Genomic DNA, 26,993 nt, shown 5'->3' with positions numbered 1-26,993 from the left:
TGCAGCTCCTTTGTGCTGCTAGTTCTTTCCTTCCTTTATCATTTAGGTAATTTGCATTTTCACAGAAACTTCCTGCTTTTGGATTTAAAGCCATCAGCAGCTCAGAGACTCTATCTTAAAAGGGACACAATCAACTTTCACCAGAGTTTTGATTACTTTTAACTTCTGCTTCCAAAACACACAGCAATCTGAAAAAGAAAACCCAACCTATTGTGGCTCCCTTTGGAGCCCTAATAGCATTTTAATTAAGTAGCATGGTATGTTTGCATTTCTTTTGCCCCTTCTACAATATACCCTGCACATGTTCTGGGGCAAATGCACATTCCTTCCATAGTTTAACTTCTATAACATTATCCAGATCCATTTTTACATAAGGTGTCACTATTTCTTTTTTTGCTTACAGAGTTTTCATGTACCTTTATCAAAGTGACAGTCTGATTACTCAGAGCCATTTTAAGACTCAGTGTTTCTAACATTGCTCCTTTTTGTTTTGTGCACCTCACCCCTGCTGTTGCTTCAGAGAGGCACTGTCTTTTTTAATTTTTTTTTTACTACAACTCTCATCTGCTATTTTGTTACAAAAACAAACAAACAAAAAACAAACAAAAAGAATCCAAAAAAATTTTTTTTTTATATTCTCCTGATTTTGACTGCCCTGCTGCAGCCACAACTTAAAAACATTTTAAATTTTGTAAAGCATTGAGTTACCTTTTAAGGGTTAAATGCCAAATCCCAGAGCCAAACAACACTAATTACCTGTGTCTAGCAAAAAGGTCTGTCAGTTTTGCAACTTTGAATTAAAGAGTCAAATGGATTTTTAGTGGCATTATTTAAAACAAAAACAAAACAAACTGGTCCTTAGAACTTTACATATTTACACACACACAGATAGATACATACACATTTTCTTTTCCTTAACATCCCTTCCACACTGCTCTGTTTTTTACATCTTACATTCCCTTTATACATTTGAGGCAGTTAAGTTCCAATAGAACCCTCTTATGTTCTTTTAGCAAATTTGACTAAATTGTCCAGTCAAATGATTTTAATCAGATAGTTTATTTTTGCCTGGCTAATTTACAGACATTCCTTTGGAAAAGGGCCCATTTTTCTTTCAGAATGGCTGCAAAGAAACCAAGAATGCTCTAACACTTTTCCTTTTTAACATTTTCGGTTAAAAGTTGTTTGGGTGAAATACAAAGTTTAACTGCTTAATTCCCTCCAGCCTCTGCAGAGTTAACTTTTTTTTTTTTTTACTCTCTTTTCTCTTTGTAATTATGCCTGGGGGTGCCGTACATAGGACCTTCTCCCCCTTTACCTGCCTCCCTCCAGCCTCTGCAGAGTTAACTTTTTCACTCTTTTTGTATTCCTGGAGTGCCTCTTTCACTATTTTCAGCTGGCTTTGGATATTTGTAGCCAGCACCTTCCAATTGTCTGCTCCCTTTTCCATTTGTGCCTTTTCCTCTTTACATGAAGACAAGCGGAGGGAAGAATCCTTACATGCCTCCCACAACAACCAAATTGCTGCTGCATCTCTTTTGGCAGCACTAGAAGGTTTGTATATGAGGATATACTGAGCCAATCTATCCTCTAGGTCCGAAATAGTGCAGACATCAGCTAGGGCTTGTTTAGTCCAAAGACTGTGCTCAAATTTTTGAAGGATTTGTTTAAAAGGTGTAATTCTTTAACAAAAGGTGAGGTTGGAGTTCCTTCTGACTCCATTCCTCCCTCTAGTACTGGCTTACCCTGTTTTCTTTTAAACATCTTAACATGGATATTTCAATCTCTTTGTCACTGCTGGTATTACTTAGCAAGTGACACAGCCTAGATTCTGAAATCATAGCTTAATCTATGCGTTTTTCCCCTGCTACCTTCCCAGAGGCCAGCAGGTCCAGTTAACCTATTTCTCCCTGCTACCTTCTCGGAGGCCAGCAGGTCTGGTTAACCTGTTTCTCCCTGCTACCTTCTCGGAGGCCAGCAGGTCCAGTTAACCTGTTCTCCCCTGCTACCTTCCCGGAGGCCAGCAGGTCCCCTGCTACCTTCCCGGAGGTCAGCAGATCTAGTTTAATCTGTTTTCCCTGCTACCTTCTCGGAGGCCAGCAGGTGCCCTGCTACCTTCTCGGAGGCCAGCAGGTCCAGTTAACCTATTTCTCCCTGCTACCTTCTCGGAGGCCACCAGGTCTGGTTAACCTGTTTCTCCCTGCTACCTTCTCGGAGGCCAGCAGGTCCAGTTAACCTGTTCTCCCCTGCTACCTTCCCGGAGGCCAGCAGGTCCCCTGCTACCTTCCCGGAGGCCAGCAGGTCTAGTTTAATCTGTTTTCCCTGCTACCTTCTCGGAGGCCAGCAGGTGCCCTGCTACCTTCTCGGAGGCCAGCAGGTCCCCTGCTACCTTCTCGGAGGCCAGCAGGTCTGGTTTAATCTGTTTTCCCTACTACCTTCTCGGAGGCCAGCAGGTCCCCTGCTACCTTCTCGGAGGCCAGCAGGTCTGGTTTAATCTGTTTTTCCCTACTACCTTCTCGGAGGCCAGCAGGTCCCCTGCTACCTTCTCAGAGGCCAGCAGGTCTGGTTTAACCTAATAGAAATGCCTAGCTCACTAGAGCTGGCGGTGTGCACACCAATATTTACAATAACTGAGGTTTTTTTACCAATATTCCCCCTTTCGCAATTCTCCACCAAAATGTTGTACCAATAAAATAAAAACCAGGAGGATCTTATTAAAGGGAAAAAGGCAAAATACCACATTTATTGTGAATACAGAAAGAATCATAGTAAGCAGTTAGTTATAGCTATAACATTCCATTCAATCTCATATTTATTCACACATTCATTCATACAAACACACACACACATACACACCCACACACACAGGTTCTGCAAGGTTGTTATCATAGTTACCAGCCTTAGAGTTGCTCATGCCAAGCCACTGGCCAGGTGGCCTGGACATGAGGAGGGAGCAGGGCCTTGTCAGATGCTCATCTGATGCTCCTGGAAGTTGGTTTGCAGAATCAGACCCGAAAGTTCTTACTTTTTAGAGTCTATTTTTATAGGAATTTCTTCCTTGCCAGTCTATGGGAATTGCTTCATCATGCTGTTGCTGAATCAATCAGCAGATAGCACATTCCTGACGGCTCCAAGATGTTATCTTGTTCTTTGGTTCTCCCATCCTTGAGGCTGTTGGGTGGATTCCAGTCTGCCCTCCGGGGGGTGGGGTCGTCTGGTTATTTCCACTTGACGCCTTCTTCAGCCGATGGACACTGGATTCTTAGGCTGGCACCTCCCTGATCATTCAGTTATTATCCACACCAAGCATCCATCCACATACATCCTCTCTCTCTATTTTAATCACAATGGTTAATACAACAAAAGGGCGGGGAGTCTCTGGGTGCTGTTTCTGTTGTTAGAGTATTGCTTTGAGTCTCTCTCTCTGTGAATTGCTTTGAGAACAGACTCTGTCTTAGAATGTACCAACACAATTAGCAGCTTGCAAGTTTCACACATAGAGGGAGAGAAACAGTACCAAAAACCAAGAGACCTCTTCATTAGTAATACCCTGGAATTGAAACTCTGGGGAATCAAACTCATTTGTGATTTTAATACAGAACTTCTTTAATATGATCCAACACTGTGGCCCTTCTCATACTCAAGCAGTAACAGTGCTTCCTCTTCATGACTCAGTGTTCTCCCTCTTTGTGGCTTGGCCCTATAGCCAAGTGACTGTAATTTTCTCCTTCCAGGATATCAAAGCCTCACTGGACCGATTGACTGGGTATTGTCCCTGGCAATCTTCCAATTCAAGGCTATGCCACTTTCCCAGGGACTAGAAGGGGAATCTGGGCCCACCCTCTACTCCGGGTTCCAACTCAGGGACCCTTGAATCAGTGGCCAAGGCCTGTACCATCTCAAATCTTGCTGCCATTTTCCTGAACCTTTTTCTACTCCACTTCTATCAGGCTTTTACTCCACCACCCTTCTGGGTAAACCCTTCCTTCAGAGCCTGGAGCCCAGGGCTTCTACTCTCTCCCTGGGTTTCCTTCTTTCCCTCTCTAACCCCAGAGAGTGACTACAGGCTTCCATACTGCAGCCTCCTTCTGCCCTCACTTCATGGCCTTATACCAGCCCTGCCTGCTCCTGTCCAGCTGGGCTCCACCCTCAATCAGTGCTTGCCTATCAAGCCAATTTTCTTTCAGGTGCACCCTACCAGATTACTTAACCCCTTCTGAGCCACATTAACCCTTTCTGTGGGGTGATCACAAGGACCAACAGCATGTTTACAAATGTAGAGTATCTGAGATATCAGCTAAAGGCATGTGTGTTTTGCCATTTACATTACTATTTCATTACTAACGATGCACAATAAATTCAATAAACAAAACTTTTGGTGGCTTGTTCAAACTCTGAAAATGTACAGCAGGTATCAGTTTGAAATAATGTAGTAAATTACCAAATACATTCATGTCTTCTAGTTTGAATGATAGTGTACAGTGAAACATGACACATTCTAAAGGAAAATGTGCTTATTGATGTAAGACAAACATGCAGAGGCACTTACGTGCCAGATGTATTTCTGATACAAAAATAGGACCAGAAGGCAGCTGCATAGTCTAACTCATATTCTTCTAAATCCATTTTGGAGTTTTCATGTAGTCTTTCCCAATGGTGCTTGAGTGTGAATCTGCAGACATGTCCCAATTCACCTGACCCTGAACCTCAGTTGCACTCTGGGTACTTTAGAATACGTAAGTACCTGCACTTACTGTTCTGTAAATCATTCTGAAAAAATTCCAAGACTTGGAAAGGAGGTATGTGCATTATTTCTGATGACGGATAATGGAAGAGTTCAAGTGACTTTCAGATACCCATAGTTGGTCAATTCAGTCATCAGTCCAGGTGTACCCTTGGATTCCTTGCTAATGCTGAGTTCTCACATAGCATCTGTTAGTAATGCTTTCTACCCTCTCTGCGTGGCTTGGAAACTCCATCCCATCCTGGAGGATGAAGACCTGGCCTTAGTTATTCATGCCTCTGTCAATTCTAAGCAAGAGTACAGCAGTGCAATATGTCTGAGCATGAAGCCTTCAGCACTTAAGAGACTTCAACTACTTAAGAATGCTGCAGCACACCTCCTGAGGAACAAAGGCTACTGCGAATCTATCAGACCTGTCCTCTGCTCTCTACACTGGCTTCCCATAGAATTTTAATCAAGTTCTAGGTCTCACTACTTATTTTCAAAGCACTCCATGGCCTGGGCCAAGGTATCTGAAAAATCATCTAAAGCTCCAGGACAAAGATGGTGGCTGACAGCTATGCTTCTCTGGCAAAATGGAACTCTCAACAATCCGAGTAAAAGCGTGGCTGTGCGGAAGACAGAACTTCCTCTGGGGGCAGTCTGAGACTGTGGACTGAACTTCCCCAGGAGCTGAGAACTGTCACAAATCTCACCACTTTTTGCTTTAAGGGCAAGATTCATTTCTTTGGCCTGGCCTTTTCTTCCATAAATGCATGGCAACAAGTATATTTGTATTAAAAAAACCCACACATCCCAACCAAACACAACGCCACACTGCGTGTGCATCTCCCTCTGGGGAGAGGATGAGAGAACAAACTACATGTGACAGATGAGTATCATGTTCTTAAAGCGCTACTGGAAGGCCCTCCGATACTACTGTGATGAACACAGTATAAAAACCTCTATGGAATAGAATTGCTTTGCTAACGTGTTCTTCAAACTCTCTGTATATTTCCTGTTCCAGAAAGAAGAACTTCCTACTTTTCTATTTCCCCCCTGTAGCAGGGCGTGATCCACCCCTGGCTTCTTGCATCACAGACACCTGCGCAGACTGCACTAGATAGATATCCACACCGTGCTGTTTATTTCAGATCTCTCCAATGCCTTTACAGTTTTAAATGGCAATACTATGTACAATGTCCCTTGTATCTTCAGCCCTTTTCCTAGGGCCCAAAAAGAGCGGATGTCTCCTTGAACTGAGAGCTCTGTGAGACTGGACTCAGCTAGCCCTGTTCCCCTTGCACATCCTTCCTGTGCCTTTTTATCAGTCTTCAGCTGATGGGTCAATTAATCCTTTAGCTCGCCCAGCCTGCTACCCTGAGTAGCTAATCACATTTCATTCCTTGGTCAGCCCTCTTGGGGAACTACTTAGTGTCAGAGTGATCAGACCAGAGACTCCCCTGTTAACTCCCTGCCCTCTGCCACCCCCCTCATCTTATTCTGCTCCCATGTACACATTTATATGGGGTAACCAAATACAATATGCTCTGCAGCACAGCATTTACTCATATTGATAGTCTTTGAGTCCAGTGGAATCCAGATTCAGGAAAATAAGAATCACTGATCCAACAGCATGGCTATTCTATACCCTTTCTCTACTTTCTTTTCTCTTTCAAACATTTTTCATCCCACCCTACCCCGGGGAGGGGAAAATTCTCTTTATCCCAGTCAAAATCCACAAATCCTCTACTAGATCTCGGCTTGATGACTAACCAGGGAAAGTATTATTAAGAACTTCATGCTGGCTTCCAGCATGTTAAACCAGTTAGGAAGTCCAACTCAAGCCAACTATGTTTCATTTGTCTTTCTAGCCATGTGGGATCTTTTTTTTTCCCCCCTAGTTCCCTGAAATGGTATGTGAGTTTGCAGTATTGTGTCTAAAAACATCCACAGCCACTGTAAATTGGTTCAAAGTGACTTATTTAGCTAAATGGTACATTGCATTTTTATTTTGAGTTTTTTAAAATAATATAAATAGATGTTTTAGAGAATAATTTTGCATTTGAAAAAAATAAAAATAGGCCAAAAGAGTATGTAGGATAATGGGGGAGATCAGCTCATGATTCTAGTCTTACTTGGGAGGAAGGATATGCTTGTAAAGAACGACTTGTAGTTGGGATATCTGGATTTTGTTCCTTGTGCCTGCGTTTCCTTGGGAAAATCACTTACCTCTCTCTCTCTCTCAATTTCCTTCTCTGTAAAACAGGAGTACTAATACCTACCTCGTGCCAGTATTATTAGGCTTTATTCAGTAGTATTTGTAGATAATTTGAGATCCTGGGATGGAAAGCAGCATACAAAGTGTAATTTATTACTGTATTTTTTTCCCCAGTTTGCCAAGGAATAGTGATTGCCAACCGTAGCCATGGCATCTTGGAAAGTTTAAATTATCCAGACAATTACCCTCTAAATGAATACTGCAGCTGGACCATCCAAACTACAACTGGCAATACACTTAACTACAGCTTTACATCCTTTGATGTAGAAGAAGGACCAAACTGTGATCTGGACTATTTGAAGGTATGAATCCAAATCCAGACCTCATGTAAATCAGTTCCTTTCATGGAGAATAGTCACTGAAAATACAGTATGCCCTCATTTTTTTCAAATTAGAAATATTTTGTTAGAAGAATAAGTAAAGAAACTGCCATTGTTATTGGTTACATGGTATATCTTACCTGTATGTCTATCAGTTTTAGTCTTTTAGTACTTTGAACTCTAGTGAACAGCCAACATCAGAAGCTGGAATCTGAACCGGTAAGTGAACCTGGTGGTTCATCAGTTTCCAAAGGGAACATGTCCTTATGGATTTGAATGCTATTGGACTGACATGGCTTTTTTCTGCCTGGTCAAGATACTGTATGAGCTAGAGTTGTACTCACTGCAAAAAATAGTTGTACATCTTAACATTATTTTAACATGGGCAATATAACATATGGTACCAATTCAACAAAGCATTTATGCACATGTTTGTGTATCCCCTTTCAGCAAAGGCTGTAAGCACATGCTTAAGTATCGTTGACTTGACATTAAACACATGCTAAAGTGTTTTGCTGCGTAGGGGTTGTCTTAAACTCAAATTCAGCATGTGTTAAGGCTTTTTGCCTCTCTAAAAGTGCAATTCAGCCCTGTACAGGGGGCTAACACAAAGCACTTATTCACCACTTAAGCTTTGCATAGGGAAGAATTTCACCCTAAGGGACTATATCCCAAAGTTTTTAATAGTATTATAGCTATTTGGAGCCAGGAAGCTGACAATGGAGTGGTGGGTATCTAAAGGTTCATAGTATTCTTTTGGGCATAGCTAGTGATTTGGGGGCTGGTCTTCCTGAAAGTCAGGTGACAACTCTGCTAGGCATGTTCGTCCATTCCATCTTAATCTCCTACATCCTTATCCATTTGGTGTGCCAGTTTTCATAGTTGAAAAACTGGTAATAAACTGGTGAAAACAGTGATTCCAACATCTTCCTGCAGGAGACAGGAGTGGAAAGAAGGTAAGCAAGGAAGTGTTGCTGACCAGAAAAGATACTGAGAACTATCAGGAGTCAGTTAAGACCTGAAAAGTTTTGTGGCCAAGTCAAAGAGGAAACATGAGAGCCAAGCTGAGAAATCACACTGCCAAGTCCCAAGATGTCAAAGCCATTGATCAGTGAAGGGCAGGGGCCATGCTCACAGTAGAAAGCCCTCAAGGAGAAATGTGGCTGCTAGAAGACCGTATTCCAGGAGCCAGGGCTCGATAGTGTCAGACTTGAGAGGGCTTGATGGGCATTTTAAGAAATAGAAATAGAACACGTTGGTGGGAGGAAGAGGGGGTGGTGTGGAAGTGGGGAACTGTGTCCTTTGTTTTAATAATTTCTAGTTTGTTTCTGATGAAAGAAAAATGGAATGAATTTACTAAAAAGGGTAAAATACAGGAGAAAATAGTCATAGAACTGTGTTAAAGAGTCTTTAATTTTCAAAAGAGGTGGCCAAGTTGCCGAGGCAAAAACCAGAAACATAAAAATTCAAAGTTCAGTTAGACACGTTAGACGAAAGGATCATTCTGAGAGAAATCAAAAGAATTATTTTTTGTCATAATACAAATATGTCTGTCTTTAAATGTCATTTAAAATTACGATTCCTGGATACGGAAAAGATGTCTTCATTCTGCTGGCATACAAATATGTGCTAATATGTAAAATGAGAACAAGGATGAATGAGTTAGGAAATCAAGTAATGTTTGTGTCACCCTTTGAATTGTGAAAAGGGGAATATTTTGACATTATTACAGAGTCTATGAGATACAGAGGAAAGGGGAGAATGCTTTGGAATGTGCGTGTCACTGATTTTCTAAGCAGATTGTGTATATATGGTATTGCTGTGCTGAAATCCATGCTGAATCTGACTTCTGTTTGTCAGGGGAGAAAAAATTTAATCAGAATAAAGCCTCATAATTATTAGGGTGGAACAGATGTTGCAGTTTTGCAAAATGCTAACATTATTATTACATTTAAAAAGGAAAGCTCCAGAGGGACCAACCAGAAATAACACTGGTTAAAAAGCAGGTGTATATTCCAGATGATTGAAGAAGTAGAGATATTTCATTATTATTATTTATTATTTGAAATAGGCTTTGTGTTAACATATATAGGTGTACTCTGGCAGAAACCTTGCTCAGCTGTATAGAGGATGCACTCCAGAACCCATGTAACTGCAGAAGGAAATAAAAGAATAGAGTCACTAAAGAGTCAGTGTAAGGAAAGAGTGACTTACAATATGTGTTTTAGATTAGGAATTTATTCATAATATGTATAAATGGGCCAAAACCAGACCTTTGAATTCTGGGGAGGAAGAGTATATGTGTGTGAGGGAGATATTGGGGAAGTGGGGGGGCGTGTATAGATACAGATCTCTGAATCCTACCACACCTTTGTACTTTTGGACCCAGGTCAGATCCCAAACTATAAAAGAGCCTGTTTTTCAATTCCACATTTGAATGTGGCTAAAATATTCAAATCATGATTCAAAGACTTGGGATGGGAACTGTATTTTGTTTGGTAACTAGATATAATAAGGACTTTCAGCTTCACTAGTTGCTCCTTGGCCTGCTAAGAAAGAAAGAAAGAAAACTCTTGCACTCGCTTTCTAGTGGCTGTAGGTTCCTTAAAGTACTGTCATCAACTAGATGAAAAAAAACAAAACGCTAAGTGTATAGCTGGGAATGCACTAACACAGTGTGCAGGTGATCAGGGATCAACCAGTGCAAATTAAATGAATGACTGAGCCAAACTGAAATGAAATCACATGGAGATAATGAGAAATCATTAGTGCGTTGCTTTTCCCTTTTCTTTCTCTCCTTTGATCACTGGATGCTAATGTTTTTTGAGTCAGGTTGTGCCTTGAAGGCACTGGCCAGCGTTGGGGTCAAGCCAAACCACCTCATCCCCAACAGAGCTCTGTGAAGGAGCATCAGAGTTTGGATTACATGGGGCCTGATTCTCCACAACTTTGCACCTTGCATAGGCATTCACATCTGTACTAAGTGGGGGTAAAATGCCAGGCATTTCTGATTTGGTGGCATTTTAGACCTACTCAGAGCTTAATTTGTAATGAAAGAGGTGCTGGGGCTCTCACAATTTTTTTACTTGCATAACTGATGCCTAGAGGTGCTGGGGCTATGAAATGTCAAGCCTAGAGGTCCTGGGGCTCAGCCCTGCCACAAATTAAGCACTGGACGTACTCTGCACAGTGTAAGTGCGTACACAGGGCCAAAGCAGGAGAGAATCGGACTGATGGACTTTATCCAGGCATTTTCTAACATTAATGTTGGGTGAGCACTTCCTGAAGAAATGAGCAGCATGTTCTGTTTCATGGTCTGGCAGTGGAAGCTGGCTCTCTCCTAGTAACTCTCCGAGGTTGCCTGACATTTTGCAGAGGGTTTACAGCTTAGTTGTTGAGAATATCAGAGCAGCTACACGTACCAAAGTAGTGACAGTGTGGATACAGCACATACAGGGGTGCTGGAACAACCTGTGCAAAGGGGGTGCTGAGAGCCATTGAACCAAACTATACACCCTGTATATGTTGGAAACCACTTCAAGCCGGGGGTGCGGGCAGCATCCCCAGCACCCCTAGTTCCAGCACCTATAAGCACATATCTTGTCGCAGACCTGCTTTTTTTTTTTTCTGATGTGACACTAATACTAGTTGAATTAGATTGTAATTACATTTCCTGCTGTGACTTGGATTTGAAACCTAGCATTAATCTTTTCAGGGGGAAAAATAGCCAGAAGACTTTACCAGTGAGGTTAGGGACATTAACCTAGGAAAGAAATAGTTTACTCTTCTATCTTTACTTATTGACTTACACTTTATTTAGTGTGACAGATCATAGGCTCAAAAGTGGCAAAACTCTTTTATAAATAAAGAGAATTTAATGTTACTGCATTAGAGATTTGAGTCTAGCAGTAGGAATATGAAATTCACTTCCTTCTTATCCAAGAAAAATATGATTTGAAAACCTTTAGTCTTCCTGTCCTTCAGTGGCAAACTACCTCTGTTTTCTTGTACTCACAGCACTTACCCCTCACTTTAAAGTCCAACATGTTTAGCATACGCTTGTAATGATCCTGGGGGAAAAGCCTGCCCACCTCTTCCCAAAGGCACAAAAATGCTTGATGAGCACCAGAACCAGTGTAGTTATGATGTGCAAGGGACAGGATTCAGGCCTTTCATATATGAGGGCAAGTTTCTGGGCACTGTAGAGCACTAGCTGATGTCTACAATAGCACGGTGGGAAGGGATAGTAGATCTATGTCTCTGCATATCCATTGGCTAACCTGCATGTGTAGTGATGATGCGTATGTTCCATGGAGCATGGGCAGCAGGTATCATAGGCTGGGAGAGGCTGTGCCTCCCCAAACAGCCAGGTGTGGCTCTGCTCTCACACTACCCTTAGACCGCCCGCCTCCTGCTTCCTGCTCTGTGGCTTCCCCTGTGCTGTGGCCACAGCTCGGGCTGGGGCCAAGCTGGACACCCTCCTGGTGCTCCAGGGGGGCTGCAGGGGGTGGGGCTCTGGGCTCCGGCGGGGGGTGGCCTGGAGGCTAGCCTCCCCTAGCCGACAGTTGGCATGCCCTCCCCCAGGCCATGGAGGCTATTGAAGACATGAGTCTGCAGTAGCAAGCACAGAGTAGTCCTCCTGCTACTCCAGAACCAGGCGGGGGGGGTGGGAATGTGTGCGCAGAATTCCTTCCCACATCAACAAACCCTGTAGAGATACCTTGCTCACAACCAGTTATTGGACCTGAATATGTAGGCTCCAGCAAATGGGTACATTCATTCACAGGAAAGCTGTTCTTGAGTACTCTTTCATTTCCTTTTTTGGTAACAGGATATGTTTTTACCACAGCAACATTCCAGGAATACACCATAATATCCTCTCTCTCCATGTGGGAATAATGCATTAGATAATGGTTGCCTGAACTAAACTGGTAATCCTCTTTTTCTAATGAAGGTACACACAGAAGAAAAGAGGTAACACTTTTTTTCCCCTGGCCCTAGTTTTACTTGCTTCCCTAATTTGAACCAGTAAATAAGCTAACACCATATTGGAGTTGGGGGGAGTTGCCCAAGACATATGAGTTATCATGTGATATATATGTCTTTTTAAAAGTCCAGCAGGAATTCTCCAAACCCAGAAGGTGGCTCAGTTTGTGGTCACACACAGATTGCAAAGTATCACCAGCAGCACATCACCCCGTGGAAGCAGATGATAGATGGAATATATTCATCCGGGTTCTTTAGTCAGGCAGTAAATTACAGCCTTCTGGCTGGACTGCAGCGGCATCTGGAAACCCATTAGCACACAAGCTGGCAGTAATCAAACCTATCTACACATAATATACCTACAGGGATTTACAATTCATCAGTAGAAGTTCCTCCGTATGGCATTCTAAGGAAAAAGGCAAATTCTCCTCTCAGCTCTCCATGGCAGTTCTTACCGGTGGTATCATGCTTTCACTGCATGAACAGGTTTTCAGTGGCAGAGCTGAACAATTAGAGAGAGCAGAATATCCGTTAAGATCTGCTTTGACGATCCAAGAGGAGATTTGTGCTCAAAAAGTTTTTCCAAATAGCCTTAATCTTCAGCTCCTCAGATGGTTGGGTATATTTAGAACCACTGTTGGAAAGCAGAATGGAAACCACACTAGTGAGGAGAAAACTCAGTACTGTGATAAATTTGTTAATGGTTAAGGGGCTACATGATCTCTAATTGAAATAAACCTCAGATGGTGAGTGACACAGAGTGATTCAGGATGCGACCAAATGGCGGTTTACTTGAAGACATGCAAAGCCCAGCATGAATGAGTAATACTTTATTTTTAGTTGCACATTTTCTTCAGCTGCTACGCCCTGCCAGCTCAGAGTAATGTGACTTTTCCTCTGCCTCCAGGAAAGCAACTAAATACAATGGGGCAACTGTGAAGTGTCAGCATGTCTAATGCATGATAATGTGGCAGTGAGAGGAAATTCAGCACTGATCCATCTTTGTTTGTAATTCTTCTCTCCTCTAATGTCTTGCCTCTGTCTTCCAAATTCACCTGGGAAATGGCAATGTAGAGCCTGGCCTGCTTTGATACACAAGTGAGACCTTCCAAGCAATGATGGAGCTTGTCTCGTTCTTTTTGTGGTTTAACCACCATTGAATGGAGGGACTCAGTGGCATTAGAAAGCCCGGATGATGTTTTTAAAGTTTCAAGTGGGTCAGCTAAAATTCCGTTGTCAGAGGAAGGAATCTAAAATGGCAAAGTCCCTCCTCACAGCCCACTTCTGTAAGTTCTGTCATTCCTTTGAGTAGGATTCATAGGATCCAACCTCCCTCTCAGATGGCTTTAGGATTCTGTTCCCATTGCTGGAGGATTTTGTCTTACTGGACACCTCAGTAAGTTAAATTGTTCCTGAGGCAAAATTTTCCGTCTACCTTCGTCAAAACTGATTTGGTGCTCCGTCTTTAGGGATATCCTAAAGTGATCCATCCTGCCAGAAATATTTTGATACCACAGGGCTCTTTTCAGTTCAGAGTCTAACTTCACTCAGAGAGTATTAGGAATTAACTCATCTTGTAGTCAAGTTAATCTGTAGTCTGTCATTGTCTGTACTAGGACAACTGGCTCCAAACTTTACACAGTTAATTTGGGCTTTTTCAGTCAGGGCTTTTCCCTCTTTCATTCATTTGGTTGCATCATCCACAAGAGGATTCCCACGTCTTCATAGTGGGTTTCACAAGGTCTGCCCTGGATTCTTCCAGAGTATGATTTTCTTGCCAGAGGATAATTTCAGGGATATAATTCTCACAGGTCCACAAGGGATCTTCCTTGTCCATCAACGCTTTACTACTTCAAAGTGAGATAGAACTCCTTTGTCTTTCTGATTCCCAAAGTACTACAAAAGGCAAGAAGTTCTGCCTTAGGCTCATAAATTTTGTTCTCTTCACAAGAGCACTGTAACGGGGGGGCTTGGAGGGCTGGGTGGCCAAGTGGTTGGAGCGTTTGATTTTCGCCCTCCTTGCTTGGTCAAGCTGCCTCAGTGTTTAAGGCTGGGGGAGAGAGGTAGAGGGACCTGGGCCCTTCCACTCCACCAAGTCCCAACCTAGGACCCTGTCAAGGCTGATTCCCCACTCTGGCACTTGGAGTGCAGAAGGTGAGGGCCCTCAAGGATTCTAAAAATTAATACTGGCCACTCCAGGCTTGTATTAAACTCTCAAGGTTACAGTTTCTCTCTTACCTTGGATGGGTAGAAGCTGTTACCACCCAAATGCAAAAACCCCTTTGAAACCAGAAAGGCGCACATGGGAATTCCTTCCTGTGGGGTATCCTCAAGCCCTTTCACACACCCCCTCCAGGGAAGAGCTGAGAAAGAAAACACAGGAAATCAGCTGTTGCCACCAGCTAATTTAACAACATATGCACAAACATCTTAGGGCACCAAAAATCCAGTCCTGTTCTTAAAAAAGGTAAATTTTGTTAAAAACAAAAAAGAAAGAAAATACATCTGGAACTTAGGCTTTTGCTAGATTTAAAAAACCCACTTATAAAATTTAAACATCAAGAATAACCTTCTTGAGGTCCAGCTTAAAGGTTACAAGCAAAACAAAAATCATTTGGGTTTAGCACAGAGGAGTCCACAAGCCAATAAGAAATAAACAGAAATAAACCTGATTGTGTCTTTCTAGACATTTCCTAATTTATGTACATATCTGGCGGGTTCAGATAAGCAATCTCTAGGTATGATCTGATAGTTTTTCATATCTGGCTTAAGCTTCTCACAGCATAACTGCTCCCTGTTCCCTTTGTCTTTGTGTTCTCCGGGAAAGAGGAGAAGTTTTTTCTCAATTTAAAAAAGTTCTAGCCCTCCCATTGGCTCTTTTGGTCAGGTGTCCACTCCTTTCCTTTTACCTGTGGACTTATTAACCCTTTACAGGTAAAGCACAAAGAGAACCACCACCAAGAGGGATTCCATAGCCAACTGGCTGGCTGGTTGTCCACAAAAGGGAGCTATCCCCCCTCTCATTTATCACAGACCCTGAGTAGGGGAGCCCCAATAGAGAGCCTACATCCACTGTCCTGAGCTACTTCCTACTGCTCTCCCATCAGTTTGGGGCATGGCCTCTATAGTCCAAGTTGTAGTGGCAGCTTGTCTCTAGTAGAGTCCCCTTGTGGATCCTGGGTAGCGTTCAGTTGCAGCCTGAGGTTCCTCCAGGCAGGGCAGCCGTACGTTTGGTGGGGTCAGAACCCCACAATGTCTCCATGCTTTGGTCACCCAGTTCTGTCTCAGGCTGGGTGCTCCTAGGTCTTATTCTCAGTCTCTAGCCAGAGGGATGTTCTTATTCTCAGTCTCTAGCCAGAGGGACGGTGCTTGTTCCCTGGTGATTGCCTTGGCTGGCAGGCTAATGATCCTTCCCCTCAGGTAGGGAAGCAGTTAGCTCCTGCCCCTTCACCAGTCAGTCCCGAACTGAGCCAAGTTCTTTCCTTTTTTCTCCCCTCCAGGCCTGGCATTGGCTGCAGCTATAATGGAGCAGGGCTGGCTGGGCCCAAAGGCTCTTTTTAACCCCTTCCATGCTGGTGGGCGGTTTTTCTGCTTCATCACAAGCACTCTGTTTCTTTTCCTCTTCAAGCAAACTTTTCAAGAAGAAAGACAAGGGAGGTTTCTTCACCTAAACCCCATCTTCTCAGGAATTTGCTGTGTGACTGTAAGAGCCCTAACAGCCTAAGGTGCTCTTCATTTTACTAGAGAGGGGAAGCAGGTCACTCTGAAATCCCTAGTGCCTTGTACCAGGAAAACAGATGATCTAACAATGCAAACATTTCCCTATCTAGCTTGGAACTGCAGGCTTGGCATACTCTTGTGTAGGTATGCTCTCTTCATACACAGTGTTTTTGTTAAACAGCGTCTCCATTGGTTCATTCATAGATACAGCTTACATTTCTTTATACTTTTTTAATGTACTGTAAAGAATACAGCCTTGCAAAGGGAACCAGTTAATTTCTCGCATCAAGTGTAAAGCTGGAGGAATACCGAAGAAATGAGGTTTCACCGAACTCTTGGGTAGCCAGTTTTTCCCCCTTATTTGCTTTGAAATGGTGATAATGCTGGCAGGATAAGAAATAAAAATTCCTTCTCCTCCTCTTTCTTCTTTTCCTCTTCTTCCTCCTTTTCCTTCTTTTTTTTTTTTAATTCTTACTACAGTAAAACGTGGAATTTAATGCAACTTGACACTTTTAATAAGGTTAAGTATTGCAGGCTCAGATAACGAGACAAAACATAGACTCCCTTTATCAGATACCACTTCTATTATTAAAAACTAGACATTTGCACATTCCGTAGGTTGTGTAAATCCCAAAGAGATTATCTTTGCACATGTCTTGTGTTGCATGAGTTCACATTGTTCTGTACTACAGAAGAACATGGCTAACTAATGAAACAGATGCAATGAAGGTGCAGAGATGCAGAGGAAGGCTGCCCACAGTTGTGGCATGCAAAGCACGCAGAAAGATTGGTGAGCCATATACCCAAATCCTGTCCCCATTTTGGACCATATTCTCTGGTCTGCTCTGCTCTCTTTTTGGTGCTCAAGTGGCACAAAGTGAATGGAGACTGCCAGTCACTCCCCAGCTGATAATACCTCTCTGCATGGAAGAATCCATGAACATGCACAGATACTATGGGGTTTTATAAATCCCATAAGAAAAGAGCTTTGAGGAGAAGTTTGAAGGAGGAGAGTGTGGAGGTGCAGGTAAGAGAATCCAGGAACAGGAGCATTTAGCATGGAAGAAAGGATGAAGATGGAGATGAAGTGGGGAGGGGGACTAACTTAACATCCTGGATGGAGGGAAGAGGAAGCAGAGGGGAAGAGGAGAAGATGGCTGCAAAGTGGTAAGTGGGAGATGCTAAGTAATGTAGGTACGTTTGATATTTGGGCTTAAGCTACTAAATTTTAAATCACATTTCAAATCCTCAAACTCTAGTTGTGTTCAGAGCTGGGGGTTTTGTTCAGTTGCAAAATTCAGCTTCTGAAATCCCTTCTCCTCATCTTGAAAATCTGGTGGTGTTTAGAGCAAAGGTTTTGGGGTGGTTTCATCTCTGGTGTCAAACCATTAAATAAATCACATTAAAATACTTTCCAAGAAATTGTAAGATAAATAACAGAAACCCTAGATTTAAAACAAAAATATTTCTAGCTGCAGCAGTTGGTAAGTGCAGGCAAAATCTGCAGTCTACAACTATGTAGAATTAATAGCTCTCAGAGATTTTTCTCTACAGGTAATTGTAATCCCTTCCCACCATGCGCACACACCTTTAGTCTTAATTTTGTGCTTAATTACGTGGCAGAGATCAGAGTGGTCCACACGGTAAATCACTGAAACCCTTCAACTGCCCCAGCACTAGATGGTGAATGTCTGTGTAGCAGTGAGCTATTGTGGTGACCCACATCTAAACCATTAGTTAAGTTTCCTTTTTTTTTTGTCTGACAGATGTGAGGGTTTCTGAACCTGCACCTTATGAGCTATTTCTTCTGTAAGAAAATTTGTCTCTTGGAAATGTATTTTCCCTGTTAATTCCTGATCGTATCAGTAAAAAGTTTTTAAAGGGCGATTTTACATTTCTTGTGTCCTCTTAGGAGTTCTTTACTATTCAGTTGTTTATTTTGTCTTCTTTGGCTTACCTTTTGTTTTCTGCTAATGGGCTTGGTTGTGGGGCTATCCGTTTTTTCTTTTCAGAGAACTATCCAAGTTGGAAGGGTGGCCACATGGCCTTTAATCATTGCTCCTGATACTTATTTTTGTCAAACAAAAATATCACCATGGAAAATATCACTTCTGGGAGCATCACGGCTCTGCATGCTACATCTATTGCTTTAGGGTTGCTCTGGAGCCCTCAGAAGATGGGTGGAACACAACAGGTCTTTACTGTTCTGCCATGAAGCATCTCATTTTGTCAGTTCAGCTCCAGGCTGTTGTGGAAGATCTCTGAGAAGGCTCTAAAGATTCTCTGAGGGTTCAACTAAATTCATAACAACAATCAAAATTGTATTTATGGAGTGTTTGTTTTTCCCCTTCATTGGATCGAGTAATCCACCTTCTAATGGATCCTAAAGGGTTTCCATGACAAGATCCCAGAACGCCCATAAAAGGTGTTACCTATCAGACTGCTTCTTCTGTTTAACAAATCTTTGACTGCAGATGTGACAGCAAGAGACTCCCAAATTCTAATGTCAGTCCTGACTCCCTTTGAGACCTTAGCCATGTCACTTAACTTCTCTCCTTGTGTTTCACCCTACCTGAAAGAGGGGTACTACTACTTCCCCTATTTCACAGGTGCATTATGGGAATTCATTAATTCTTGTGAGGTGCTGCGAAGATGAAAAGTGTAAAAAGTGAAAAGCTAATATTGGTGGCCATAGCATTAGAGGTTCACACAGGAAGCAGGCTGAACCAGCACTCCAGTCAGAGTCCGCACTGGGTGCTAATAACCTTCCAGGTAGAATTCAAGTGGTTGCTTTTGACTGGTAAAGCCTTACATGTTTTTTTGATCTTGGTCCCTGAGAGATTGCTTCTGCTCTGCACAGTTACAGGCAGTTGAGGTAACTTCAGAGGGAGCCCTCCTGATACAGAAGATGCATGTTACATGAAACCATAGCCTGGGGTACTGGCAAAAAAGAAAAACAAGGAAAATAAAGAGAAACAAAATAAATTTCCTGCCCTTTTAAGGCATGGGCCTCTCCAGATGGAACATTTCTCTGCCGTGGCCAATCTATGGAGAGTCGGGACTGAGATCTTTCTCAGCCTGATCAAACAAGAGAACAAGTGTCAAACCAAGGAAGGTTTGCTTCAGCCATGGTTCCCTAAAGCTGGGGAAGAAGGAAAAGAGGGAAAAAACACAGTCATTAATGTAAAGCTTCTGGGGAATCATCTTGCTCTTCTGCATAAACAAGGCAGTCAGTTTACCAGCTTCTCCTTGCTTATTATTTATATCAGTAGTAGCAAGTTGTAGCATCTAGCGGTCCCGAGCAAGTTCAAGGCCCCATTGTACTAGATATTGTACAGACGCATAGGCCAAGACAGTTCCTTCCTGAAAGAGCTTACAATCTAAATAGACAAGAAACAGGCATAAAGACTTGCCCAAGGTCACCTAGCAGGTCAGTGGCAGAGCTCGAATAAAACTCCTGTGTCCTCATTCAGTGCCTTATTCACTGGACCACGCTGTCACATCTTCCTGGAATGGATTTGGTCAAGGAGTACCCTGAGCCAGTGTCTTCCCCAGGCTATGAGGAGAGAAAGAGCACTTTGACCTTCTCTCAGGAGTCTGTCTCCGGCATATCACACCTTCCCCTTTATATCCATGCCACATTGAGTCTCTTTCCAGCAGGCAGGTTTAGCAACTTCTTCAGGACAGCACAGGCCCTCTGCCTGGTTCCTTTCTTAGAGAGTTAATAGTGGGGCATATACATCCACTTCTAGGGATGCTAAAAAGGCATTTTCCATGAGTATCCTTGGTTTTGGAACTTGCTCCCCGATCAATTCTCTAGAGCCTAGATCTGTTAACTGTCTGGGCACTCTGCAAACCTCACCATCTTTTTCCCCTGGGGCACTCGGGTGGGAGACATGGTGATGAGCTGGAACATGGAGGATCTTTTAGTAAATTATTGTTATTAGGGGACTGGCTTTTTGGTTATTAGAACTCAGTGTCATTAGATGGTCCCATTTTTTGCATTTGTATTATCTGCTTTAATTGTTCTGAAGCACCCAGAATTTGGGATGAGCACTAAAAAATTCTGAGCAAATAAAACAGAAAACAAATATCTTCTCAGAAAGGGAGTATGCATGTTCTTGGATGAATACTTGGGAAGGAGTCCAGTCATCAGTTCCTCGTGCCATTATGATGGAGGAGTCTCTAACAAGTTACGCCAAACTTCAGTTGTCCTGTCCAGACAATGGAAATACCCTGCCTGATATGGCTTAGGCAAGAATTGTCTCTCCTCTTTCAACAGTTCAAAGAGTAGTTCACATGATAAAACAGAGGCTCCGTAAACAAAAAGCAGAGTTAAACACAAAGAGACAAATCGTGGCCTGGGGTATTTGCACACAACTTTAGTGGCAATTGCTTGTGTATATCAAAGGGCAAAATTTGCTCTTAGATGTTCAAAATGCTTCTTGAAAAATACACAGCTGTTCCCTTCATTATAAGGGTAAGAGAGCCTAAAAAAAAAGTCTGTAATTCTAGCTGTAGTATGCCTGCCTCACTCTCAATGAGTTACAGCTGGCTGGTCATTTGAATTTCCTGTGAATAATATTCTGCTCTGAAAACAAGATCAAGAGACAGCACTGATGAAGTGGTTTCCATAGTAACTGTTATTTGTGTACTGAAAAACTGACTGTTTGTTTTCAGGGGAATTACATAGGTATGTGCTGTTAGCTGTCTGTTTGGGTAAAACTAACACCCGCTTCATGAAATCAAACTGAGAAAAGATCCATGAGACTTGTTTTTCATTTCAATTTGAGTGTTGCTACTGAATGATTCAGTCAATAACTTTTATAAGCTTTTATTTTTAAACATTGTGCCTAGTGTTTAATCATTTAATATGCATTTTTAGTGCATTTTTGCTGTCCATTTAAAGGTACAGAATACTTAAGTTTCTGCACTGATCCACATTTCCCTATTCACATTTTTCTGTTCAGAGTTTTCAGACCCAGGAATCTGGGTGGGATGATGTGTATTCTAAGAGGTTGTTCTAGGAAGTAATGTTTTTCTAAAAAAAACAGCCAGTCTAACTCATATGTGAAATCTAATCGTATCGGACTTCATTTGACTTTGCTGAATGAGAGACAAGGAATGTGTTGAAGGTGATTTGGTGCACAGTGCATCTCATCTTCATTTCATCTACCTTTACACTGTCAATTACACAGTTGTTGCAGAAAATATCGACAGATGTTAAACTTGTCAACATCCAAGGAGGATGACGTTAACCAAACTTCTGTGCCCTGGCACCAAACACAAATAAACAAAGTTTTTTGCAAGAACTAGGAGAGGTTTTTCTGTTTGGAAGTAAGAAGTTCTCAGCCTTGTCTGTCTTCACCTTGGAAGTTTTGGAGAAAAGGACAATCAGGACTGTTGGGCCTCCTGTTGTAATTCACTTGTAATGTTTTGGGGATTCATAGGTTCATGGACTTTAAGGCCAGGAGTGATCACTGTGATCATCTAGTGTGATGTCTTGCGTAATACAGGCCATAGAATTACACACAGCAGTTCTTGCAACAGGCCCATAGCTTCTGATTGAACTACAGCATATCTTTTAGAGAAGACAGCTGCTCTTGATTCATCCCTTAAGGGTTTGAGAGTGTATCTGAGTGGACTTCTTGCCCTCAAGCCTGTAAATGTGTTAAATCACTACAGGGTATTCTGAAAACCCTAGTCTTTTCACAGCATGAGCAGAGGACTTAACTGAAATATTTTATCATATGTGACTCTGCAAAAGCTTACAACCAGCATGGTTTATTAGCGCCTTTCATTTTACCATGTGAGTGTACAATGTAGCACAGCTCCACCCAATGGACTTTCGGATGTTCAGAGAAGAACTTCTGAAATTAGAACAAAGATCAATTTTGGCTGGCTCCCTAGAGATCGTCTCTTTGGGTCTTTGCAGCCTGCGGAGAGAGAATATTACAGTAGTCAGCTCAAAACAGAGAGAGGTTTATGTTGAAATTCTAAAAAGGAACATGCCAGAGACTCAGTGATGAGGATGTCCAAATAAGGTTTCTATGCCAACTATTTACTGGACTGTCTTGAAAAGATATGTCCTATGAATCAGAAAATCAGATGATTACTAAACCAGGGCAAAGTGATAAAGTACAAGGTTGTTGCTCCAAACTTTGAGAGTGATACTAACAACTGTAGGCCTGAGAAACAAACAAACTGACAATAATTGGCAATCTATGTTGTCACATTTCATCCGACTCTAGCTGTGCTCCTCTTAGGACATTGTGATACCGTAGAGTAGCATGTACACTGTGTCTCACTGTTCTTTCTTTAGAAGTCTTTTATAATTCCTCGGAATCAGGAAGTGCTTTTACTACACTGGGATTCTTCTTGTTTCATTTCAGCTCTATGATGGACCCAATGCCCAATCCAACCTGATAAACACTTTCTGTGGAAGTACTGTTCCCATTGCAGGGAATACCTCAGGCACCAGCCTTCATGTGGTGTTTTACTCTGATGGAATAGCCTCTAAACAGGGGTTCCAGATGCTGTGGCATGTAAATGGTAAGCTACCCAAAATTTCTCTGTCACTTTATAATGGATAATTCCTTCTTCTCTACAGTATAATATGCTCCAAGGTTACTTCAGCTAATTGCACATTACTAGAAATAAACCAGATATAGGTATGAAAACAGCACTTTTCCCTCCAACTTTATAATGGATTTAATACTTAACGTTTTCATGCACACGCAGAAGCACACACATATGAAAGGATCTGCCTTACTGGCAAACTAATTAATTATAGGGGGATGGATTGAGTGTACACGGTAAGTGAACTGGCCTTTCTGAGCTAGAGATAATTCCTTTGGAACAAAGGTGAGCTGCATTTGCAGGGCAGTGTGGAAAAGTATGTGTGGCTTCCCCTGTGCTGAAAATCTTCTGTGAAAGGAGGTCTTAATGTTTCATTAGAGATGAGCCCAGCGCTACAACTTTTAGGTCTGGATCTGGCCTGGATTTCAAACCCCCAAGTTTGGGGTGTTCAATTCCAGCAGCTCTCTAGTTTCCTTTGCTGACATTTAGTTCCTTCTATGAGTAGTAAATTCACTTCAGTCCTCCCCCAACCCCTTTCTTGCTATGAAATGGCATTGGCTGGGCTGTGCTCAGGGTGCTTTTGCCCTGTACCCACAGGCAGCAGAGACTGCCACACGCTTCGTTAACTCGCCAAGCACGCATACCCATTAATAAACCAATCTGTTAATCACTATGTTCACGCAAGCTATGTTTGCATTTTCTTAGGAAGTGAGGCTACAACTGCAACTTTATCGCTGTGCCCATTTAACAGCAATATTCACTATAACAAGATTGAATCTTATGCCTTTGTACATCCCATCAAAGAGGATCCGACCTTGGAAAGAATTAAATAGCCACAGTTGCCCTGTCTGCCTAATCAGTTCACACTATTCAGCTTTGACAGCATTGTAAAGCAGCTGAAATCTGCTGCGGAGGCCCCAGCACGGCCACAGACTGCTGTCATTTGTTGGCTCCCAGAGGGCTCTCTTTGACTAGACAGTCGAGTTAAGAACTCAAAGGAGGTCAAGGAATGTTTTTGGGAAAAGGGTGACATATGCAAAAGGAGTGAGACCTTCGGCTGGACACAGCAGGGGAATTGCTACAGCACAAGGGTATGTTCTTATGATTGGGAGGTGATGTCATCCTGGAGCTACACAAAGGAAGAAAAAGTGGAGCCTTTTGTGTGCAGAGAGAGATGACATCAGCCCCCATACAGTAGCCATGGTTTTTGTTTAACTTTCTTTGCTAAAACTCTGAAAAACCTGCCTGGTGCATAGTTCCTTCTTTCTCCCTCCCCGCATCCCTGAACTCTCCAAACGCAGAACTAGCTCTCCCCCGCCCCCTCCACATTCCTCCTCTATTGTACATTAATTTCTGTGTCAGCAAGCAACTCCTCTGCACTAGACCTGGGCCTGAAACCCCACAAACTTTGCGGAGGTTTGGATCTGAACTTCCTGGCATGAGTGCAGCTGGGTAAGAGAGAGCTGAACCAGAACACTGAATCTGAATGTCCTCGAACCCTGGGGAAATTCACATCTGGAGCTTGAGTTCACAATGTGGAGTTGATGCCAGCTTGCTGATACTGGAGCAAATGCCTCTTGCACTGATTTTCAACCCCCTTTCTCCTGTCTTTTGTAACCCCTGGCCCCTATTCTTACTTGCCACAGTTATCATATAGACACAATAAAGGTTCCCCATTTAGCCATCGCTCCATCATATATTGTAATATAAATGTATTAGCAGTGGTTAGTAACATGTGCACGTACCACTGCCCTCTGCTGTATAGACTCAAACCTGCTTTAGGGTCTGAGATTATGGGCTAGCTTCTCTCCCTGTTCCAGCCCCTTTGGGTGTGGCAAAGGGACCAGGGAGCTCTCAGCCAACATGTAGCCAATATAGATGGCTCCTGTGTCAACTGCTCCCTTACCCTCCACCCCAGTGTAAGGGTATTTCAGGGATGGGAAGGAGCATAGCCTAATCTATTCCAGGGGTGGGACTGGAACAGACATGGATTTTGAGTCAGGTATCAGTAACCTAAGCCCCCACTATGCTGAGTAGATCTCAGTGTAGGAGAGAGACTGGGCTTATGTGTCTCTTTTTGTGGTAGAGACCTGTGTTTTGGAGTGCAAAGTCCTGTGTTCTGTTCCCCAAACATCTTAACTGGTGGCTATGGTGTATGCATGCTATATATCTCTGAGACTCATGTACCATGTTGCTGAGAGGGATGTACTTAGATCTGCAGCCATGTGTTTGTACAACTTCACACTGACACTCCTCTCAACCCTCCCTTCCCAGCATCTTTGTCTGAAGCTGTGCAATGACTGCAAATAGCCAGACACTTTCCCTGTTACTGACTGACTCAATGAGCACACCTCTACAACTGAGGGGCACAAAAAATTTATACTCATTTTTTGCGTCTTTCCTCTTCAGAGCAGAATATAAATTGCCAAATGGAAACTGAGCAGTCTTAACGCCTCCTCCATACCAGAAATGTGTACCGATTTAATTACATTGTTTTACATTGCTCAAATCAGTGCAGCTTCCTTGCGTGGGGATTATTATTATTATTTCTAAAAGTGCCTTATAACAATTTAGCTTAAGCAGTAAGCTTTAGTACAAAGGATTCAACTGCAGCAGAATTGATATACCAATCTTCAACTAAAGTAAGTGTCCACCCAAGGGATTTAATTGATGTAATGTAAATTTAGTTACATTGGTACAGTTTACTCCTGTAAACAAGCATTTAGAATCTTAGAGGGGCTTATTCCCAGAGAGAATGTTTGATGCTGCAAACTGTTGATTCCAATTCTGCTGTTTTCCAGGAAGCTCGACACATGCAAAGTTCATTTTTGCTCCTGTAGTGCACTCTTGAAGAAAGAGACAACACTCAGTAACTCCGTGGGTGTTGTGGGGAGGGTATGCTGATTGAATTACTTCTCTGCAAAGAAAAAAGAGTTGGGAGGCCAAAGGTCTGTCAGTGCTAAATTACACCAAGGGCAACTGTCTTTGTGAGAAGACACATGTTCCCTGTGCACTCCAGCTACGTTATTAAGCAATATTCGTAAGACAGTCAGCTGCTTTGCAATGTGCATTACTGCATTTTCTTAAAAGAATTAGTAATTAGACTGCAGGGTTTTGAATGAACCTGACAAGTGAAATTGATTTGGCCCCTACAGCATAGCCAGACTTCATCTGTTCTGCCTTTCAATTCTGCCTGACATGTGTATTCCTTTCTCCTTTAAATATAGGCACCACATACTGTTGAGAACAGAGTACTAGAGTTAGAAAGGATTGTGCCTCTCTAGTCTCTTCCCTCTGCTGGATTTCACAGGGAAGCCCTGATGGCTGGCTGGGGCATAGAGGGGCATGTTTGAGTCATGGCTCTTAGAATAATGTCATTTTCTTTAACTGTTTCTATATTTTTACCCAGCAGAAGACAACTGATAAAAAACCTAAATAATTGCTACATATTTTAAGTGTTTATGTTAGAAGAAAGACTGTTAGCCTTGCGGTGAAGCATAGCAAAAACAGCCACTGCACAAGGTTGCAGTAGCTAATCCCTGTAACTCTTTGCAGACTGACAGGTTGCTTGAGAGAGTGCTGCCTAGTGGCTCAAGCATGGTGCTGAGAACCAGGAATTTCTGAGTTCTAGTCCTAACTCTCACATTGACTTGCTGTGTAGCCTCAGACAAGTCACTGAGGGCTGAAATTTTAAAAGTGCCCATTAAATTTTGGTGCCTCCTTTATATGGGGCCAAAGTTGAGAAACTTTGGGCCTGATTTTCAGAGGTGCTGTATGGTCAATTGGATCTATAAGTGCTGCTCAGCAATTTTTAAAATCAGGCCCTACATGTCTTGATTTGTCCCCCAAAAAGGGGGCCCACAAAATTAGAGGCCACTTATGAAAAAGTAGGTTTGATTCCTTTGTAAAGAGTATATAATACTTACATACTCACTGCATGCAGGCTACTGAAGATTAATGAATTAATGTCCATACAGCACTTTGAAAACACAGCATAAAGTGATATATGCGAGCGAAGGCCAACATTTTCTAACATAAGTACTTAACATTAGATAACTAAAATCTCATTTGGTACCTAAATAAAAGTGGCCCCTACTCACATAGTTGTCCAGTTTTCTTTAGTGGAACTTCTGTGATTAAAATACGCTTGTGTGAGTAAAAGTTTCAGGATCAAATCCAAATTATCCTTAGTGTAATACTGGTTTTGGATCTGTATCTCACAGCAAATTTCATGTACAATGTTCCTTATAATTAGAACCAGTTGAAACTAACTGTAAGATTTCATTATGAATACAACAAACTCTTATACTATTCATGTCCTTAACTCGGATTTTACATGCACACTGCTAATACACTTTAAGTGTGGTGGGGAAAGTTTTTAAGT

General features: G+C 42.4%; 1 protein-coding gene across 4 annotated transcripts in view; it reads left to right on the top strand.

Annotated features, from left to right (window-relative positions):
* CUBN (cubilin) overlaps positions 1–26,993 on the top strand; it is a 226,932-nt gene that overhangs the window by 64,987 nt on the left and 134,952 nt on the right. For all 4 annotated transcript variants that reach the window (XR_012157573.1, XR_012157574.1, XM_073334127.1 and 1 more), the window contains 2 exons: positions 7,119–7,306; positions 22,423–22,582. Coding sequence is in view for 2 of the 4 variants with exons in the window: in XM_073334127.1 (XP_073190228.1) it covers positions 7,119–7,306; positions 22,423–22,582 (348 nt within the window). In the remaining 2 variants the exon portion in view is untranslated. The remainder of the gene's footprint in view (positions 1–7,118; positions 7,307–22,422; positions 22,583–26,993) is intronic.

The sequence above is a fragment of the Lepidochelys kempii genome, chromosome 2 (assembly GCF_965140265.1).
Source record: "Lepidochelys kempii isolate rLepKem1 chromosome 2, rLepKem1.hap2, whole genome shotgun sequence".
In the NCBI taxonomy this organism is placed as follows: domain Eukaryota; kingdom Metazoa; phylum Chordata; order Testudines; family Cheloniidae; genus Lepidochelys; species Lepidochelys kempii.
Note: the sequence above shows the minus strand (reverse complement) of the source record. Positions and strands in the feature narration are given on the sequence as shown.